We start from the raw sequence: 12241 nt of genomic DNA, 5'->3' as shown, positions 1-12241 counted from the left end.
ACTTTCAATTTTATCTAAATTTGGAGTTAATCCAGTAGTTCTTTTAACTCCAGCTAAAAACCCCGATACTAAAACCAAATCAAATGAAATATGAGCTAATTTACCAATCATTCTAAACATTAAATGAATACTAACTAGTGAAACAAATAAAAAAAAGATAAGGAATTGATATGAAAAAAAAAAAAAACCTAAGGAAAGGAAGAAGATCTAATAAATAAAAATAGAAATAGAATATCAAGGGAATAAGTAAGTAACTTTGAATGAAGTTAATTTGCTGGCTTGTGGTGATGGGAAAAGTGGCGATTCCTGAAATTTTTGAATACGAATTCAAAAAAATTTTCTTTCTTTCTGATCTGGTTTTAATTTTTATTTTTTCTTTACAAGGAATGGTTGTAAACAAAAGAGAATTTTGAAAGACGATTGAGTGAGTGTGTGTGTGTGGTGTCTACTTTTCTCTTTATAGAAATTCTTAGTCGTGTAAATGTGATCGGTGTTTGAAACAGACAGAAGAAAAAAGAAAGGAAATTTATAATATGTGAGTTTGTCTAAGGGAAAAAAAAGTTCTTATTCTTCTTTTATTTGAAGCAATAGCCTGTATTGTTATTTGCAAGTATTCCCTATATTAAAGGACGATTCGATGTATTGATAAAAAGCTGGTTAGATCACTAGTGAAGAAGAGGATAACTCCAGAAAGTTGACAACAAATCGAGGTATTTATTGTTATTATTATTATTATATAGAGATCATTTAATAATGGCGTTCATTTAACAAGTTTCCCAATGTATCAACATTTATTGTCGAACCACGGTATTGAAGACGGATTAGAGTACTACCCATAATATCTGAGATTACTATCAGACTAGTTCATCAAGATTCTAGATAAGTTTTTCAAAGGTTTTTGTATTGGACAGCAGGTAACAGCCAATGTGCTAACTTTTTTTTTAGGTATTTTTTATTGACTTACTCTCTCTATTTTCTACGCTTGTAAAACAAAAACAAACAAAATGTTGCTGTTCGCTGTTGCTACTAGCTGGTCTATCAAGAGATGTTATTTGCATGGATTAATGAATTCATATTCCGGGCATTATTATTATTTCCTTATACTACATTAAGTCCAGCCTATTGGGATTCCGTTCTACCACCAAGAGCCAATTACACAACAAAAACTGCGCAGTTTTTGAATTTTTGGTTTTTTCTTTTTCTTTTGCTTTATTTGTGAGACTCATACTTTTTTTTTTCTTGCAATTTTTTTTTTTCTTTTGGCTGGCCCATTTCTTTTCTTTTCCAACAATTATTAAGTGATATTCATTGAAATCATGTCAGGTGGATTTAGACCAAGAGGACCTAAGAATCAACAAAGCGACTTCCAAAGTCGAACTTCACATCGTTCACAATATAGGGATAATCGTAATTATCGAAATTATCCGCCTCCAGGTCCAAGGAGATTTGGAGTACGAGATAGTTACAGACCAGGTCAAGGAAGACCTTCAGCAACAGAATCAAATAATAATCAACAAGAAAATAGACCAGATTCAGCATCATCAGTAAATTCATCAGATTCTTCTGCAGGAACAGGAGCAGGAGTAGGAGTAAGAGGAAATGGAACCGTATCAGGAGGGCGTAATTATCAACCAGGACAAAAACGACCATTGCCTTCGGGACCGGCAAGTTTAAGGAAACGTCCAGATAATAGACAGTCGTCATTTCCAAGAGGTCCAAGGGATAGACATAATGATAGAGGAAGGGAAAAAGTTATAATTCGTCAATTGTATCCCGATCAGATTTACTGTATCAAATCAGCAAAAGCACCAAATGTATATGAACGAGTTCTGCAAGTTGGGGAAGGTACTTATGGGAAAGTTTACAAAGCCAAACATAAAATAACTGGTGAATTTGTTGCCATGAAGAAATTGAGATTAGAATCTGAAAAGGAAGGGTTCCCAATTACTGCAGTTCGTGAAATTAAATTATTACAATCTTTTGATCATGAAAATGTTGTTGGATTAGTAGAAATGATGATTGAAAGTAATCAAATTTATATGGTTTTTGATTATTTAGACCATGATTTGACTGGGTTATTGACACATCCTGAGTTGAAGTTAGAAGAATGTCATCGAAAGTATATTTTTAAACAATTGATGGAAGGATTGAATTATTTACATAAAAAGAGAATAATCCATCGTGATATTAAAGGATCTAATATTTTATTGGACAATATAGGTAGATTGAAAATAGCCGATTTTGGACTTGCTCGTCCGATGAAAGTTGTCAATGGCGATGAAAAACCAGATTATACCAATAGAGTTATTACTATATGGTATAGACCACCAGAATTGTTGTTGGGTTCTACTGACTATGGAAGAGAGGTTGATGTATGGGGTGTTGGTTGTTTATTGATTGAATTGTATTCTAAGATGGCTGCATTTAGAGGAATGGATGAAATTAGCCAATTGTGCAAGATTTTCAATATCATGGGTACTCCTACTTTGGAAGATTGGCCTGAAATAGATAGATTGCCATGGTTTGAAATGTTGAAACCAAAAATTAATGTTGATAGTAAATTTGAAAAGAAATATGGTGAAGTTATGTCACCTCCGGCATTTAAACTTGCTGTTGAATTATTGCAATTGAATCCATCTAAAAGACCAACAGCAGAAGAAGCTTTGGAACATGAATATTTTAAGGAAGATCCACAACCAGAGCCATTGCATTTCTTGAAGGAACTCAAAGGAGAATGGCATGAATTTGAAACTAAAAAGAGAAGACGTGAAGAAAGAAAAAGAATAAAAGAAGAAGAAGATGCTGAATTGGCTGCTAGTAAAGCCGCCGCCGCCGCCGCCGCCGCCGCCGCCGCTGCTGCTGCTACAAAATCAAATCAAGCTACACAAGAAAGTATTTGAAGTAGGCTATGATTACTATTGAATGTATTATTAGGATTAATCTTTTTTTTTTGATTTTTTTTTTTTTTTTTTGGCATGTATTTATTTTTGTACGAAACATAGAAATTCAATCAACACAAAGTGATAAAAAAAGGTGAATCATGAAGTAAAAATGCTGCTGCAAAAATGGGAAACAAACAAACAAAAAAAAAAGAAAACTCTTGTTCGGAATTCTTATAAATATCAAATAATGCAAATATCTGACAAGTTGAATATGAAGATACTCCTATTTGGTATAATTGCATTTGGTATAATTATAGATTTTTCCAATTATACTCCGATATCAATTCCAACTATTACATCTTCATCATCATCTTCTAGTGGTACAATATCAAATCATGTAGATGAAGGTGAAACCTATCCTTATTCGTCAATGTTTATGAAAAGTATTAATGATAAGAGGGCAATTGAATGCATGAAATATGTTGAATCAACATCATTTAAATTTAAGAATTGTACTATAGTAACTAATCATAATTCATGTATTTGTTATTTTATGAAATTAGTTACTCAAGAATGTGAAACTTTACGTGATGATCAAGATTGGTATTTAGAAAATTTAAATCATTCTGAATGTACACCGATTTGAAATAATATCAAATAATCAACAACAAATGATTCTATGCATTTTATTAAATGTGTCTACGTTATTCTCCCCCCCCTCTTTTTTTTTCATAATTAAATATCTGTATAATTGAATCATAAATAATGTAATCGGCCGAATTAAAGCAAAGTGATTACATACAAATTCGGAAAAATGCCAAAATGTAAATCCGAAATTCCTGATAGTTTAAGAATACAAAAATGAAAATTTATTTTTTTTGTTTAATGATGAATTAGATTTCAGTCGTAAAAGCAGTAACAAAGAGTTGAAAAAGGACAATAGGATAATTTTGTTATTATTATTTTAGTTAAAAGAAAATAAAAAGCCAGGGCATTCTAATTCAAGATGCAATGACTATCGAATTTTCAATTTAATTTGTAGCTTCTTGGCCCTTTCTTGAATGCTAAAACAAGAGTTCATTATTCCGTTTTTGTTACTTTTAGTATTAGTAATCAACAATTACCTGATCATGCTAAATATTCTTGCTACTGTCAAATAGAAAGAGATTATGAGTTCTATTGTGGAAAGTGGAGGAGGGGAGGTGAGGTCATCACCAAATAAAATAAGTATGACGAAATGATTGTAGTGGCTTGGGGGAAATTTTGCTTCCCATAAATATGCCAGTACAATTGAACAAGTAGATAATGTATAATGTATGTACTATGAAAAGAAACGACAATAGAAGCACAGTAAGCAGACTTGAATTATTTTCAATCATTATTGTTTTTCTTTATTTTTTATTTTTTTTTTTGCCTCAGTGATGATAGGCTGGTATTGAAATGCTCGCTTAATTGGTGAGAGAGAGAAAGAGAGAGAGTGTGTGTCTGTGTGAGTGCAAGTTTGATAGGGCCGTAAGATTTTGTTTCATATTCCCTTGGTAACACATACACACACGCGATGTCTCTCTCTCTCTTTTTACTTTTTTTCCACCCCCTTGAATATCTGCACAGAGATTAGATTAGAGTACAATTCAAGGCAATTAATTTAGTATTAAGACCAATCAAATTGTGTAAAACAGCCAATAAACTTGCATTAAACATAATCATCGGTTGGTGCATTAAAAAATAAAAAGAAAAGAAAGAAAAGAAAAAAGGATTATAGAGAGTATTGATTGATCCCGCGTGATTTTAATGATAAAAATTGTAGTTTTTTTTTATTTGTCAAATAGTATTGTATAATAATGATTTATTCAATCTTAATCTTGTATTGAAAACTAAACTTTCTTCTTGTGATGATATTGTTGAGATGTGCTTGGAAAAAACAGACAAACAAACATGAATCAACCATTGAATTACAGTGCAAGTCTAAATAAATAAAATTGTACAGTAAACGAAATTTTCACAACAACTGATTGTTCATTATACAAAATTTTAATTGTCACACAAAAAGCTTGATTGAGGAATTTTGGTTTTAGCACACCCACACTCCTCTCATGTCTCTCATACATATTCACTCGCTTACTTAGTACTGGATAGTGGGTATTGGACAGTGATGACTACTGGGTAATGATGAATACTGGAAGGTGTATTGTAAAATTATGCATTAGTTTTCATTTTCTTGAGAGTACAGATGCACATGCACTGTACACTGTGCAAAATACATTGCACAATAACATTCAAAGTACAATACAATACAATAGAAGAGAGTATAATATACTATAGTATTTTACATTTTAATCACCTTGTATTATTTCATCTACTGTCTTTTTACTGTACTATTTATTTTCATTTACTTTAACAACAACAACATCAAAATTTTTTTTTTTATTTTTCAACATTCATTTTCTTTTTTTTTTTGGATTATCACCCACTTGACGAATTAATTATCCAGTGTATTGGATTTGAAATAATTAGAGTCATAACCTAATTAAATCATCACCATCAGTATTATCACGACTACTACTACTACTGTTACTACTACAAGAACCAGAATTAACACATATTCCATACTCCACTTGTTTCCCTCGTCCTACTTCTCGCTTTCTCTCTCCCTCCCTCCCTTTTTTTTTTACCATATTGTGTGTTTATTATATTCATAATTTTTTTTTTGTTTCTCACTTTCATTCATCCATTCATTCATTCTTTGTTTTTTTTTCTTAGATTGATTTCAACATTATTACACGATTATCACCATGGGGTTCTGGTACATCAAAGTCATCAGAGACTCCTAATACGTCCAATCAGCAATCATCCCAATCAACTCAAGCAAAGCGACAACAACAACAACAAAAACAAACAATACAACAGAAACAGAATCAGCAACAACAACAACAACAAGATTCGAATACTACACAACAACAACAGAAAGGTCAAGCACAAAATCAGGCCACTTCAAATGGTAAGTTGAAAGCAGGCTCTACTTCCGAAACAACAAAACATCCTTCAACAAGTTCAAATACTGACCAATCTCAAGATTATTCCACATCCAATAATGTCAATGAAAAGAAATTAATCAATGACCCAGTAACTGCTGCCGCACAATCAAATCCAAACAAGGAAGTTAAAGTATTATTATTGGGTTCAGGTGAAAGTGGTAAATCAACAATTGTTAAACAAATGAAAATATTACATTCAAATGGTTACACTCCTGAAGAATTAGAAGAATTCACCCCATTCATATACAAGAACATCCTAGACTGTATCAAAAACATTATAAATGCTATAATTGATTTAGACCCAGATTTAGTTAAAAATCCTGATGACGATTCTCTTGAAGATGAATCTCAAGTAACTGGAATTACAAGTGAGAACAACAAGATTGCAACCTCTAATGGGACTTTACGCAAACATATTTTGGATTATAATACTTTAAATGAAATTTTGGATTATGAATATTCTTTGGATACTATTGAACCGTTTAATTCCGAAATTGCCATTAAAATTAAAGAAGTTTACAATATACCAGAAGTTCGAAATTTCATTAATAAAAGACAAGGGGAATTTTATTTGATTGATTCAACTTCTTATTTCCTTTCTAATATCGATAGAATATGTTTGAGTCAAGATTATCTTCCAACTGTAATGGATGTTTTACGTACACGTAAAAAGACTTCAGGTATTTTTGATTTCAAATTTGATATGGGTAATGGTTTAAATATTCATTTATATGATGTTGGTGGACAAAGATCAGAACGTAAAAAATGGATTCATTGTTTTGATAATGTTCAACTTATTATTTTTGCCGTTGGTCTTTCTGAATATGATCAAGTATTACTTGAAGAAAATGGTCAAAATCGATTAGAAGAAAGTCTTTTATTGTTTGAATCAATTTGTAATTCTCGATGGTTTTCCAGAACTTCAGTGGTACTTTTCCTTAATAAAATTGATGTTTTCAGCCAAAAACTTGCTTATTCACCTTTGGAAAATTATTTCCCTGATTATAGTGGTGGTGCTGATCTAAATAAAGCTGTCAAATATATCTTGTATCGATTCCAACAAGTGAATAGAAGTGGCTTGAAAATTTATCCTCATGTTACTTGTGCCACTGATACAAGTAATATTAAATTAGTCATGGGTGCTGTAAAAGCAACAATTTTAGAAAATTCCCTTAAAGACATTGGTATTGATTAAATCCCAAAACAAAATAACACTTTACAAAACAAAACAAAACAAAACGAACCATCATAGGTGATTTAATGGATGATTAAAATGTACAGAATGTAAAATAAAATACTTGTTTTTCATTTTATAAGAATCTATACGTGTAGTAATAAATAAAAATAAAGACAAAATGGAAAAAACAAAAAGTTCAAAATTAACAAATTACATCAAAACTATAATTATTATAATAGTAATAACCTATGAGACGTAGATATTCGACAACTCACAGAAATACAATAAGATTATAAAATACACACACACATACGCTCACACAAACTGAGACAACTAAATACTATAACTTTTAACTTTTAAAAATAATCTTGGGAGGCTCTTGATTTTTAATGTTTTGTTTTATGCTGTATTTTCTTCAGATGGTTGTTTTGATCTTACATAATGAAGATTGAAATTACCTGCACCAGAACCAGAACCACCTCTACCTCCACGATAATATCCTCCTCTTGATGATGCTCCACGATAATATCCACCTCTACCTCCTCTTCCACCACGACCTCTACCTCTTCCTCTTCCACGACCTCTATATGATGAAGTAGTGGTAGATGGATCGTGTTCTTCTTCACCATCATCTTGATTATATGATTTTCTAAAATAGTGTTGTTGTTGTTCAGTGTCATTATTATCAAATCCTTTTGCATGCGTTCTACTTCCTGATGATGAGGATGAATTTCTACTATTATTTCTTTTTTGAACCAATTGATCTAAATTCTTAAAGTTTGGTCTATCATCTGGAAGTTCTTCTGGTTCCGGAATAGCATCTGATCTTGCAATCACTTCATTCTTTCCATTGATCACTTGATCTTGAATGTCCAATTTCTCTAATCTAGTTTCAATACCTTCAACTTCACGTGTTTCTTCTTTTACTTTTTCTTTTTCTTCTTCTTGTTTCAAATATTCTCCTTCTTTAACAGTTAAATCAATTTGTTGTGTTGGTGGTGACGATGGTGTCTTTTTCTTTAATATAATTGGTTTAGCTACTGGTGTGGGTTTCCCATTGCTATTGTTTCTTGGTGTCCTTTTACCTCCCGTTGGAGAGCCAGACATCATATCTGATTGTTCACTCAATAATTGTGCCAAAGATTTACCTGTTCCATTACTTGGATATGAACTTGGGGATACAGAAGCTGGAACCAACAGTGGTGATTGGCCCGAAGGTTGTTGTGGCTGTGGTTTTTGAGGTTGTGGATGAACTGGTTGCACCTTCTGTTGATACACTGGTTGTTGTTGCTGTTGATCAATTGAGTCTTTTCTCAAAATTGAAACAGATGGTCTCTTTTCTGTTGATGATCTTCTGGAACCGAACGAAGTTCTTCTTATGGTGGGAGACCCGCTCTCATGAAATTTTTTGATCGTTGTTTCAATATCAACATCTTCTTTGTCACCCAAAGTTTGAACGGTCGTTTTATTCAAGTTGATCAATCTCTTCTCAATTTCTTCTTGTTTGGATAAAGTATCCACTGGTTTTGCAGCCCCAAATGGATTTGGCTTAGGTTTAGCCGGTGGTGCTTGTGTTTGCACTTGTGCTGGCTGTGACAGTGGCACTGCTGCTGGTGTTGGACTTGAAAGTTGTGGTTTTTCCAATGCTGGGAACAGTGTTCTTCGAGGTTGCCCATGAGTAGGATATTGTGATGTGGATGGTGCAACACGTTGATGGGAATTTAATCCATGATCAAATCCTGGATCCTTAATACGTTGTTCGTGTGATTGTTGGTGCGGGTGTAATTGAGCTTCAAACGAAAGTCTTCTGATATGAGATGATTCATTAACCGGAAGACTATAAGATTTTGATCCCATTCTATGGGAAGCTGGATGATGATATCCATGATCTTGTTGATAATTATGATGCTGCTGATGATGATTATTTTGTTGACTTCTTTCAAATTCATCCAACAATGCCATATGTCTAGGTTGTCGTTGTTGTTGTTTTTGAGCAATGAAATCTTTTTGAATGCGAAGAATTTCATCATGATGTTCTTGATTAAATTGAATACAATGTTGAAAATCATTGAAATCCGCAATTTCAACAATTACTCTTCGATTAGCTTTATAATATAAATCATGCCACTTCAATGCTTTTGACATATCTTCCGCAGACTCCAATTCAACAAAGGCAACCTGTTTAATTATATGAGTCTCCAAAATATTTGATATTGGATCCGTGAGAATCTTTAATTTAATAAATGGGAGTGAATCTACTTTTAAATAAATCTTCAATAAATCCATCATTGGCAGTAATCGGTAAATTCAATAGTTTGACTATAAATGGAGGTCCAGATATTCCTGCTTCTCCTGATCCTCCATGTCCTTGTTGATGATATCCATCTCCATTATAATAATGTCCTTTTTCAATTGGAACTGAAATAGACGACAAGTCCACATCAGTATCTGCCCAGGATCCTCCAAAGGCTACAAATAATTAAAACGTTAGTAAACTGATAAACTCACAAACTACTCCTTTAGGTCAGTAAAAAGACAAATACATACATTCATCCTCGAAGAATTCCTGTAAACTCATTTTTTTCGGAGGCACTAAAAACAAAAAAATGGGGGGAATTTGTTAGTATTTATATTTATATTCATCAATTCATCCATACAAATCAAATCGTCGAATTGAATTTCATCGTTATGTTCCATCAATTCAAGATAAATTCCATTTCTAGTATTGATGGAAAGAAATTCAAGACTTTTTAACGTAATTGAAAAAAAAAAAAAACACGAAAGACATACCCATGATTGTCCTTGATTTCTCTTTATTGGTTGAAATTTATTAGGGGAAAATTGGATGATGTGTAATTGATTAAATTGGCTAAAGCAAATAAAAAAAAGGGAGTAATGGCTAAACTATAAATAGTTGGATAATAATAGATATGCTTAGCTTGATTGGATGTCGATTTTTATTTTCTCTCCTTGATGGGGGAATATTTGATATTGATTTGATTTGAGTGTGGTGTGTTTTTAGTTCTTTTTTTTTTTTCTTTTCCCTCTCTCTAACTTTCACTCTCAGCCTGTCTGCCTGTCTGCGTTTGTTTTTATTTTATTTTTTCTTTTATTTTTCTTGGTGATCATACAAATTCCTGCATCTAACACAACATCAATATATCCAGGAGCAAAGAGATTGGCACCAAAACAAGTGTGGAGAAAATTGTTAAAATTTTCATACAAAACTCATTTATTATTACTATAAATGATTTCCAATAAATCCTGTTTACTTTTGTTGTTCTTTTTGTCCTTTAATACATACAAGTCTGATACCTATTCTATAAATCAACAAAATTGTCATAAGTTTCTCTCCAGTTTTTGAAGAAACCATAGAAGAATTTAATACCTAAACCAATATCTTTACTACCAAGAGTAGCTCTAATAGAATGCATGGACAATTGTGGAATACCCAAATCAATTGTTCTGGCACCAGTTTGAGAGGAAATAGAAGGACCAATGGTACCACCTGATCTGGAATCATTTCTAATTTGGAAGTATTGAACTTTATCGCCGTTCTTTTTGGCAAATTCTTCAGCCAAAGCAAGACCAATTGAATCAGTAGCCATGTGTCCATTTGGATCCAATGCTAAAGTGACACCAACATTTGGTAATGGTTTATGATGTTCCAAATAAACTTCTTTGAAATTTGGATTAAACAAATGGTTGACATCAGCTGACAACACAATAGAGTTGGCATATGTCAATCTTAAAGTTTCTTGGACATCGACACCATCTGGGTTAACAAATTCTGAAGATAAAACTCTTGAAACAACCAATTCTAATAATCCCCCTTTAGCACCTTGTCTAGTTAAAGAACCAATTTCTTCATTATCGTACAATCCAACAATTGAGAAGGAATCATCAGCCAAAGTGCCATCAACAGTGGATTCAACCAAGGCATTAAGGGCAGCAAATGAACAAGCTCTATCATCAACTCTTGGTGCAAAAACAAATTCCTTGTTAAGACCACCTTTAGTACCCTTTTGAACATCATAAAGTTGTAAATCCCATTGCAAGATATCAGAAACTTCAACATTAGCAAGTTTAGCAATATATCTTAACAATTTCAATGGATGTCTACCATACAATGGAGACTTCTTTTCATCTTCAGTAGGTTCATCTTCTTTCTCACCTTCACCAGTAAATCCAATAACTGGAATAGCTTGAGTCTCAGTATTGAATGGACCAATAGCTGGGGCACCAAAATGTGGAGCAAGAGTAGGAATATGGGCAATTGGATGTGGAGTAGAATCAACTAATTTTTGACTAACTTTACCTTTGCCATCCTTAACTAACAATCTACCACCAACACCTAAATCTCTATCCCACCAGACATCACCTAAAGTACCAGCATAAGGAGCAACTCCCAATAATTCATACCCATCAACTTTTTCTTTAGTTGAATTTGGTTTCAAGACAGTAGTAAGAGAGTCAATATGAGAACCAATGGCACCAACACCTCTTGAAGGTTTCCAATTTTTACCAATCACAAAAGCAGCAAGAGAAGAACCGTTTCTAACAGTAAAATATTTACCAGCTTTCAAATCGGACCAAGAACTACTTTCTGGAAGATAAGTGAAGCCTTTCAGTTCAAGTTGTTTTTTGAAATGCTGAACAACGTGATAAATAGTTGGGTTCTTGTAAGTGAATTCAATATAATCATCAGCAGCCTTATCGAAATATTCATTGGTGAATTTAGCAATATCAGTAGACTTTGGTTGTGGAACCTTTTCAATAGTGGATTGTTCAGCCAATTGAGCTTCTTGAGCTTCTTGAAGACGTTTTAAGGAATTGGTAATTCCAAGAAGGATATCATCAATGTTTGACATAATTGTAATAAGAAAACGAACGTAATCTGGGGGGGGGGACACAATTGAACAGAAAGAGAAACGATAAAAAAGTAAAATGAACAAACGATACGGAATTTGCTCGGAATTTATATAGCGCGGAGACAGAATGACTGTGGTGGCGGCGAACAGCCGAGACAAAGAAAGAAAGAAAAAAAAAAAAAACGAACCAGTTATCTTTTGACTTATCCAGCACTGTTAATAACCAGCATTTTGTGTATCTTGTAAAGAAAATTGGTGCCGTTCAATCAATGGTAA

At 32.8% G+C, this 12241-nt stretch overlaps 5 protein-coding genes across 5 annotated transcripts; 3 read left to right on the top strand and 2 right to left on the bottom strand. All coding sequences in view use genetic code 12, as the record gives it.

Annotated features, from left to right (window-relative positions):
- Positions 1-1316: 1316 nt before the first annotated feature.
- Positions 1317-2900, top strand: CTRG_02406 (cyclin-dependent serine/threonine protein kinase; the record flags this gene model as incomplete). Its single annotated transcript, XM_002548063.1, has 1 exon — positions 1317-2900. One exon carries the CDS (start codon positions 1317-1319, stop codon positions 2898-2900), a length of 1584 nt encoding a protein of 527 aa, XP_002548109.1.
- Positions 2901-3051: 151 nt separating this feature from the next.
- Positions 3052-3528, top strand: CTRG_02405 (uncharacterized protein; the record flags this gene model as incomplete). Its single annotated transcript, XM_002548062.1, has 1 exon — positions 3052-3528. One exon carries the CDS (start codon positions 3052-3054, stop codon positions 3526-3528), a length of 477 nt encoding a protein of 158 aa, XP_002548108.1.
- A 2570-nt stretch (positions 3529-6098) lies between these two features.
- GPA2 (guanine nucleotide-binding protein subunit alpha) lies at positions 6099-7112 on the top strand (the record flags this gene model as incomplete). The annotated part of the gene is made up of 1 exon (XM_002548061.1): positions 6099-7112. The coding sequence occupies one exon, from the start codon at positions 6099-6101 to the stop codon at positions 7110-7112; it is 1014 nt and encodes a 337-aa protein (XP_002548107.1).
- Positions 7113-7493: 381 nt separating this feature from the next.
- On the bottom strand, positions 7494-9383 carry CTRG_02403 (uncharacterized protein; the record flags this gene model as incomplete). Its single annotated transcript, XM_002548060.1, has 1 exon — positions 7494-9383. The coding sequence occupies one exon, from the start codon at positions 9381-9383 to the stop codon at positions 7494-7496; it is 1890 nt and encodes a 629-aa protein (XP_002548106.1).
- Positions 9384-10414: 1031 nt separating this feature from the next.
- On the bottom strand, positions 10415-11965 carry LAP41 (metalloaminopeptidase; the record flags this gene model as incomplete). Its single annotated transcript, XM_002548059.1, has 1 exon — positions 10415-11965. The coding sequence occupies one exon, from the start codon at positions 11963-11965 to the stop codon at positions 10415-10417; it is 1551 nt and encodes a 516-aa protein (XP_002548105.1).
- Positions 11966-12241: the final 276 nt, after the last annotated feature.

Source organism: Candida tropicalis, assembly GCF_000006335.3.
Source record: "Candida tropicalis MYA-3404 genomic scaffold supercont3.3, whole genome shotgun sequence".
In the NCBI taxonomy this organism is placed as follows: Eukaryota; Fungi; Ascomycota; class Pichiomycetes; order Serinales; family Debaryomycetaceae; genus Candida; species Candida tropicalis.
Note: the sequence above shows the minus strand (reverse complement) of the source record. Positions and strands in the feature narration are given on the sequence as shown.